This window comes from Petaurus breviceps, unplaced genomic scaffold (assembly GCF_028583685.1).
Source record: "Petaurus breviceps papuanus isolate PSGF00001 unplaced genomic scaffold, PetGlider_PUasm1.0 103, whole genome shotgun sequence".
Classification (NCBI taxonomy): Eukaryota; Metazoa; Chordata; class Mammalia; order Diprotodontia; family Petauridae; genus Petaurus; species Petaurus breviceps.
The window spans coordinates 3085696-3095027 of NW_027185588.1; the positions used below are offsets into that span (position 1 = coordinate 3085696).

The 9332-nt window shown below is 44.0% G+C and overlaps 1 protein-coding gene across 8 annotated transcripts in view; it reads left to right on the plus strand.

The window, feature by feature from the left end:
- The window catches only part of EVI5L (ecotropic viral integration site 5 like), a 63836-nt gene that overhangs the window by 37758 nt on the left and 16746 nt on the right, over positions 1–9332 (plus strand). For all 8 annotated transcript variants that reach the window (XM_069094898.1, XM_069094482.1, XM_069094571.1 and 5 more), the window contains one exon: positions 1699–1839. In XM_069094898.1, coding sequence (XP_068950999.1) covers positions 1699–1839 — 141 coding nt within the window. The remainder of the gene's footprint in view (positions 1–1698; positions 1840–9332) is intronic.

Genomic DNA, 9332 nt, shown 5'->3' on the forward strand with positions numbered 1-9332 from the left:
ATCACTACTCTTGTTTCCTCCGTCTTGCCTTCTGTCCTCCCATCACAAATATAAAATGCTTCTTATGCCAGTGTCTGGCTTCTAGTCTAACTCACCTACATGTTTCACTAGACCATCTTTTCCAAAAACTTTTTGCATTGAGCCTGGATGGGAAAAGTCCATATTTGGTTTTGATTCTGTTATGGGGATGGCTGGGGTGATAGTAGTGTGGTCGTATAACAGACTAAAAGAATGGTGGGGTCTTTAGGGTGGACCATTAGGAGTCACCTAGTTTAATTTCTAAGCCCTTAAAACATTCATTTATTTGCCATACAAGACATAAGGGAAAAAGTGATGATCCAGACTAGGACAGAGAAGTGACTGACTTCTTGTCTGACATGATTTATATGAATTATAGGATCCTGGAGACCAAGCTTCCAGCCCAGTTTCTCTGTAGCTCCACTTGTTGCTGGATTTTAAGTTCCTTAAATACTAGGAATGTACCTTCTTCATTTTGCTAACTTCTTCAAAATCCTTGTACTTAGGTGCACAATAAATGTCCGTTGAATAGAATTATTGATCCAGCTTGGGATAATGGAAAGAGCTTTGGATCATGTGTCAGAAGACCTAGGTGCCAATCTCAGCTCTTTCCACTAAATTGCTATGTGATCTTGGGCAAGTCACTGAGGTGCCTTTCAGCTCTTGGTCTATATTCCTGAGACTTCTTGGGGGCTCAGTTACTTTGGTCAGTTTGGCAAACATTTAGGCCCCTCCTTACTATCTCTAAAAGATTGCTTTTAGCATTGTAGATACTCCCTCTACTGATGCAGGTTACAACCTCTCCATGCATTACTAGTCTGCATTATGAGTTGCTGTTACCATAAAAAAAAGAAAAAATCATGGCCTGCCAGCCAGCCTTCTAGTATTGAACCTCTTTGATTTGAGCTAAGTTGGTGCCTTGATAAAAAACATAGTCCATTGCTTGGTTTAGGACCTGCCAGAACTTTTGTTCTGCTTGTATAACCTTCAAGAGCCTTCACCCAATCTCTATGCCATCCATGCCTTGTCATCTGCAAAATGAGGAGGGTGAATTAGATCATCTCTAAAGTTCCTTCCAGCTGACATCCTGTGACTTAAGCACTTTCCTGTCCATTATTTCACATGATCCTCAAAGCACCCCTATGAGGGAAGCCTTGCCACAAACCAACAGTCCTGAGGTTGGTGAGGGAAGCTGCTTTGCTGACTCTGTAGCTCCCTGCGTTCCCCTGAGGACCCTCCTGGTAGAGTTAAACAGGGGCAGGGCAGGGCTTCTGGGGGCCTGCATATGGAGCATTTGAGCCGCAGAGTGTGTGTTCATTTCTTAATACCGGCACAACCAGGTCCCTAGGAGGAACAGCAGAAGTACCAGGAGGGTTAGGATATTGGGATTCCAGGCTCCCGACAAGCTTGCCTCGTCTTCTTCCCCACTCCTGCTGCTTTGCTGCTTTTCTTCTTCCTTCCTCATGAAGCTCTTGATTACTACCTCTTCTCCCTCTCTTTTCTTACTCCTTCACCATCTCCCAGCACCTGACCATGAAGCCTAACCACCCTGCCCATGTCCAGCACACCTCTTGTCTCACACTCTGTGTGGCATGTGCGGGAATGAAGAGTTGGGAGGGGTAGACTGGGAGGCAGGAGCATGAAGAATCCCTGTATAACTGGACCTCCCTTCTCCTTTAGGGACAGGTCACCCGAGCCCAAGAGGCTGAGGAGAACTATGTCATCAAAAGGGAGTTAGCTGTAGTGAAACAGCAGTGCAGCTCAGCCACGGAGAACCTCCAGAAGGCTCAGAGCACCATCCGGCAGCTCCAGGAGCAGCAGGTGAGCCCCCGCTGCCAGGGAGGCGGGAGGAAAAGGAGCTGAAGGGGATGCCAGGGCTAGCCCTGGCAAGCTGGCCTCCTGAAGGCGGTGGGGCCCTGCAGGAGTGAACAGGCAACATATCTGGGCTGTGTCCCTCTGAGCCCAGTACACCACGAGGTAGATCCAGGGAGAAAGCTCAGATCCTGTCTCTGCTAAGGTGCATCACAAGCAGGCAGGCAGTAGCATTTATTAACGCTGACTGTGTGCCAAGAATTGGGCTTAGTGCTGGGATTACCAAAGGGAGAAAAAAGGCCAGAGACAGTCCCTGCTTTTGAGGAACTCCTAGTCTACTGGGAGAGATGGCATTAAAACAAGTATGTACAAATGAGATGGAGATGTCAGGAAGAACTAGACTCAAGTCCTAACTCACATATTCACTAGCATTATGATCCTGGGCAACCCAGTTAAACTCTGAGCCTCAGTTTCCTCATCCATAGAATGGGGATGATAGTATCACAAACACCCTGCCTTCCCCCACAGGGTTGTGAGGCCCAAATAACATAATACATGTCAAGCACTTGCAAACTTAAAAACATAGAATTATGACCTCTTATTATCTGTATGACCTCGACCAAGTCCCCTCCCCTCTGTTAACCTCAATCAGGTAAGGATAACAAGGTCTATGCTCCTCCCCTCACAGGACTGCTTTTCAAACCTCCCAACATAAAATTAATGTGACTGATTGGACATATCAGTCCCCCTCTCTTAGGCTCCATTTCTTCCTCTATAAAATGAGAGCCTTGGCCCGAGGTTCTTGTCAAAAGCCCTTGCAGCTCTCAGTCTGGAGGACTGTTAGATTGGGGCTGGGGCAGCTGGGGGTGGACAGTAGGAGAAAGACTGTCTTAGGGTAGCCTCAGGAAAATAGCCTGGCAGTGTCTGGACACACAGGAGAGCTGTGTTCTGATCTCACATCTAGCCAGATGAACTTGGACAAATGGCTTCACCCCCTCAGAAGGATGAGTTCAGTTGTCTAGATGCTCACCACAGGTCATTCTGTGGTACAAGTCAGATGACTCTGGATAAAGTGCTGAACCTGGAATCAGGAAGACCTCTGTTCAAGTCCTGCCTGAGACATTTCCTGGCTGTGTAATCCTGGGCAAGTCATTTAACCTCTGTCTGCCTCAATTTCCTCATCTATAAACTGGGGGTCATTATAGCACCTACCTCTTATGGTTGCTGCAAAGATAAAATGAGATAAAAGATAAAAAGCACTTTGCAAACCTTAAAGCACAATAGAAATGCTAGCTTTTGCTAACTATGATCAATGATCTGGTTAATGAGGAGCCTGTACATGGACTCAGAGGCTGTGGAAAACTAGTTTAAGCCATCAGTACATGCACAATGGCCAACAGGTGACTATTCTCTTTTTCCTCACCTGCCTCAAGGAAACTTTCCTGACACTACACAAGATGAGCATAATCATCCCCATGTGAATGCTTATAACCCCCTGTGCCTCCAGGAGGCTGCATGGCCGAGAGATTTTTTTCACAATGAGCTGAACAGCACACACAAGAGCTATCTTCTTAGCCCCCAAAGTCCTATAGCAGCATAGAGGTAACCCTAGATTACCAGGGTAATTCCTGTGGAGAAAGAGCCACTCATCCCATCAGCTACTGATCAGCTACCCTCTCGAGGCAGGCAAGCCAACCTAACTGAAACAGCATGGCACCCTGGGGAAGAGATGGGATGGCATGTTCCAATCAAGTCAAACCACACCCCTCCCCTCAGACTCCAATGAAGATAGCCCAGGACCCTGAACCCAAGAGCCTTGGTAATAGCAGTGTTCTCCAGCCCACCATCTTCACTTCAAACCCAGCTTTACAGCTGTCACTGTGGAAGGAAATCAGTAACTGAGGAAAGGGGGCCCCACTGATTCCCTATCATCTACACCAACTGCATCTAATAATAGGCAGGTAAGCCCAAGAGCCTCAGGAGTGGCAGCAACCCCAGACCACACATTCTGCTTCCCAATACCGCCCCATACTCGGACCCAGCCCCTCAGCCATCAGCCTGGGAAGCAGCCCCTGTGGAGATGGGAACTGACAGGTGCTTCAGCAAATGTGCCACTGGTCCCTCCTCAGCAGCCACAACCCTTGCATACCAGAGAAAGAAAGTTTCACTACCAAAGTCCTTGGTATCATCAAATGGTTCTACCCCCAAAACGGATATGATTTTATCAGTAGAAATGAGATTAAAGAAGGTGCCACACTCTGTTTTGTCATCACGCCCTAAGGACCACGGGTCCTTTCCATCTGACTTACAGTTAGAATTTTCTGTGTATCTTATTTCTCCTATTTGAATGTGAACAGGGACTGGCTTTTTCTGTATCTCCAGCATTAGCACAGTGCTTTGCACATATTAATTACTTTTAAAATGCTTTTTTATATAATTAAAAGGCTGTGGCAGCAGAATATAAGCTCTGACAGGTTCTCACCCTGGAAGGGCATCAAATACCGACTGTCTAATTTCCAAGGACCAACCTAGTTAAGTTCAGAGAGGCTTATTACCAGCAGGTTAGCCACTTGGTAATCCTTTTGCCATAACCCATGAAACAATGAAAAAATTTTAAATGTCCCTCAGTCCTCTGTGGCCTTCTTCTTCAGTGACAAAATGGTGGAAAGGAGAGAAGATGCCAAGAGTCACACAGTTTTTAGACCATCTATGAACATTAACCTAGTTATTGGTATTTTAAATGTGAAATCCTTGTCCAGTCACTAGCAAATAGACATAGTACTGGAAGAACTGAATTAGTTTTGACTTTCTTGCCAAAAATGAATCCAGAAGACAAGGGAAGTGGCAGTTAGATGGAAGGATAGTTCATAGGCTCTCCTTAGGCATATAAAAAAGTTAACATGCATACAAAAACAATAAGAAACATTGTTTCATGAGATATTTGATCTCTTACATTGTACTCATGATAAACACTTGCAAGAAGATATTAAAATAATTATAGTTTATGTATCAGCATATATTGATGAAATAGAAAAAATCTATCAACTCACTAAGAACTCCCTTCAATTAATTTTCATATAATTTTATACTTTGTTACTTTAGTGCTAAAGTGGGCATGGGAAAGATAGAAAAAATGTTGGAAAACATGGCTTAAGAGTGAGAAATGAAAGCAGCCAAAGGGTTATAATACAGAAGTCATATAATAATATATCGCAGGTATTGAGAAGAGAGGCCTGAAACACCGAACAAGCTGAATGCCAAATAGCATCGCAAAAATGGAATTTATTATATTTTAACAGACAGAAAACAAGTTACCTGTGTGGGAGTTATTTCCAAGTCATCAGTGTGTACAGCCAGACCGTAAGTTTGTTAGAGCAAAGGTCAAAATCAGCACCATGTTAGAAGAAAGGAAAAAAAAAAAAAAGAGAGAGAGAATATATATAACAGAATTGGGCCGAGTCCAACCTGACTTGGTAAAATAAGCTATTGATATGAAAAATTAATAATAACAATAATAAATTAGAGACAGACACCAATACTGGCTGTCACTGTTTCCTTAAGAAGTTTAACTGATGTAAATCAATTACTAAAGCAAGGGGAGCAAGAGCGCCTTCCCAGAAGCTCCCTTAACCAGCAGACCTTAAGCAAAGAAGCTTACACCTCAGAGCAATGTCTGCTTAAAACCTAAACTCATTCGTAAAATCATACAGAGAAAGATGATAAAATCATTGTAAGCAATACTGTTTCATAAAACATGAAGAAATAGTGAAAAGAAAAGCACATTTACAGAAAGCTTGGTGAGAAGTTGAACTAAAACCAATCATACTGAGAACAATTAGGTATGGAATTTAAAGAGAGAAAATGAATGGACGAAAAATGGGGAAGAAAAACTGTTAAGATTTCTGTCATTAACTCTTCTTTCATGGTATTGAAGTGACCACACTTAGACTATTGATATCACAGTCCCTAATTACATGAATTACTACATGAAGAAGCAAAAATGACACTAGAAACAAAGGCAGAAAAAACAGCTAAACTAGAAATGTATACAAAGGATGTCCGTGCATGGGGGGGGGAGGGGGGGTGACATGATTTTGAAGGATTGAGAGATTGGTCCTCAAGTTATCTAAAAGAGCAGATATAAAAGACTTGGGAAAAAATCTTGGGCTTTATTACCTCAAAAAAGGCATCTGAGAAAATGACAGTAATTCTACCAGTTCTACAGAACTGTAGGAGAAGACTCTACACATTCTAAGAGAATCTTTGAAGATTTGAAAAGGAAGCAGTCTGACTTTCACCGATGACATTTTCTAGACTACATCTTTACAGCTGATTAAGTGGTCACTGAGCACATGTGCCCACATGCACACACAGTGTAAATGACCAAGAATTGACCATAAAAAACATAAGGTCACACGTCTTATTGTTTGACTTGGTGCAATAAAATGCCCCCTGAAAGGCCCCACTCCAACAATATAGCTCCCATGCATATGTCAGACTCATTCAGGCTTCCTTAAAAGATGTAACAGTGAGATAACTGTTCAAACCTCTGATGATTAATTTCAAATGATGCATAAAACAAGACAACATGATCACCAGAGCGTTTGAAAGCATTATGGAGAACATCCAGCACAGAGTTCAATTGGAAGAGGGGTTCATCACATGTGCTTAAAGCCTCCAGATGCCCTTGTTGCAGATGACATTGTTCCAATTTCATCAAACCCCAGAACATTTGGGAGCCTCGTCAGTGAGAGCCACAGTCACTCAAGTGATAAGCTTGATCCATATCCATATAGGAAAAACTGAGTAGATGAAGATTGCCTGTTGTTCAGGCTATGATATAAAGTTGTGTGGACAATTCATAGAGCTAGCCCGTCAATGCATGTGCATTGGACAGACTCTGTGGATGGGTAAGCTGGACCCAGATTTGAACAAGAGGAGGGGAGCAGTCTGGACTGCCTTTGGAAAAATGTGCAGTGCTTATAATGACTCCTGAAACAAAGACTCATCATTGTAACATCATTCTTCCTCAGCTGCTGCTGTGTGTCAGTGAATCATGGAACACCACAGTCTCCAAAAACTTAAAGTTGAAAGTCACCCAAAGGGCAATAGAATGGTGCAGAGTGGGCTTAAGTAATTTACAACATATTACTAATAAAAAATTGCACAGGAAAAGCAGGCTAACTGATTACAGTAGAGAGAAGTATGACCAGAAAAGGAAGTGGGCTAGGCATATGGCAACAGTGAAGGGTAAATGAGGCAGTTCGATGCAGTGGAAAGAAGGCTGGATTTGAATTCAGAAGAGCAGGGTTCAGATCCCAGCTCTGCCACCTAGTGCCTTTGTGACCTTGGCCAAGTCATTTAAACAGAGCAGGACCTCTCTTCCCTCATCTGTAAAATGAAGAGATCGCACTAGATAGTTTCTGATGGCCCCTCCGGTTTGAAATCATCCTATAATGACTGTTTTCCTGCTCCATTGGGATCCATGAAATGAGGATCCTCCATAGAAAATTTATTGGAGCACATGGACAAGATATGCAAAAAATGGGCAGACGTGGATGGTTCCACCACTGGAGGTGGAGAAGATCCAGCCAAGCTAAATATCAGCTAAATATTGAGGACTCCTCTGCATGTGTGTGTGTAAGAGAGAAAGAGAAGGGATTGGAACTTCACTTTCTGAGTCCCCCTTCCTAAGGAGCAGCTACATAATAATTACCACTAATAATAGCACTTTAAGGTTTCCGAAGTGCTTTATGCAGTATTTCATTTGATATTTGATTTTATTTGAGTGTAACCTGCTCCTAGGGAGCAGAGAGAAGAGCTGAGCTTGCCTGCCAGGGTGCTGATGGCTTTCCCTAGAGAGAGAGGTTGCATCTCCTTGAGGTTTGAACCCCAGGATCTTTGGCCTCAGGAAAGAGAATGACCTGGTCTTTGGTTCTTTATGAGCAGGAGCAAATGAAGTATTCTTCTGGTTGGAGACAAAATCAGTTCCAGCTTTTCTCTACATCAGGTCAGGAACATCATTTTAGGACTCTTCGTGGCCATGTGTTTGGATGAAGTGAGTATGAATCTGGGTGCTTAACCACTATGTGCAACGGCCTGAGGCTAGAGGACAGGAATAATGGTCCTGCCCAGATCCAAGATCCCTGAGGAATGGGCTTAGGTAATAATCAGTCATCAAGCATTTATTAGGCAATTTCTATGTGCCAGATAACTATGCCAAGCAGTGGGGATACAAAGAAAGGGAAAAACATAATCCCTTTCCTTCAAGGAGCTTACATTCTAATGGGAGAGACAGCATGCAAACAACCATGTACATACTCAGTACATAGAGAATGGATGGAAGGTAATCTCAAAGAGAAGGCACTTGTAGTTGGAGCTGTGGGTAGGGATGGGAGGACCATGAAGGGCCTTCTGCAGGAGGAGGCCAGGAAAACCAGTAGATTAAGAGGAGGAAGTAGCACATGCCAGGTGAAGGAGAAGGCTTGGGGTCAGGAGATGGTACCATGCTTGAGAAGTAAGAAAGCCCACGGGGCTGGATTCTGGAGTACAAGGAAGGGAGTAAAGGAGAAGACTGTTAAGATAGGAAGGGGCAAAGTTTTGAAGAGCTTGAAATGGAGGCAGCCAGGTCAGACATGGAGGACAAAATTAGGACTCTGGGAGACATGTAATCACAGAGAGTTAGAGCTTTAGAATTTGAGGTGGAAGGGATGTCAGAGGTCATCTAGGCCAACCAAACCAACCAAACCAAACTAACCAAAATTATGAGTCCAGTCTACATCATTGTTGACCCTGTATCTCCTCTGTTCTTAGTAGCAACTGAGATTAAACATCTGTGTTAGAGTCCAGGGCCTCTGCCTCTCAAGAAGAAAAGTATTCCTCACCACTATAATCTGCTAAAAATGTGTGTGACAAGTTCAGGGGACTTCCTTCGAGTCACAGGGAAGCATCTGTCCTGGTCCCCCCAGCCTCAGACTAATTTCTTATCTGATAAACTGTCAACAGGTGCAGACCAAACCGTGCAATGGTTCCTCTGTCCCCACCCTTCTTGCTCCCTCCCCCCACTCCACTCCATTTTGTGGTTACATTTGCCTGAACTCTGGAGCTAACAGGACACCCTGTTGGAGGAACCTGTTAGTGTTTCTTTTCTCACAGCAACAAAGATTCAGCAGGAGTGCACTGTTGTCTTCCATTCTGTCAGGGCCTAGTACAGTCAGCAGAGGCCTCAGGTCTGTTCTGCACACTGGCTAGTGAAAACAAAGTATCTGAAAAAGAAGGTTCATGAGCAAAGACTGAAGGAGCAAGGATGATTCAGCCTGGAAACAGAGACTGGCAGAAGGGGAGAAGCACAAAGGCTCTCACTTACAACTTTCTGGGCCTCACCTTCTTGTCAGTACAGTGGAGGGGGGAGCTGTGGGGCTGGGGAGGGGGCACAGATGACCTCTAAGGGCCTTTCTAGCTCTAACAGCCTAGAATCTATGTTGTATGGAAGGCGGAGAGGC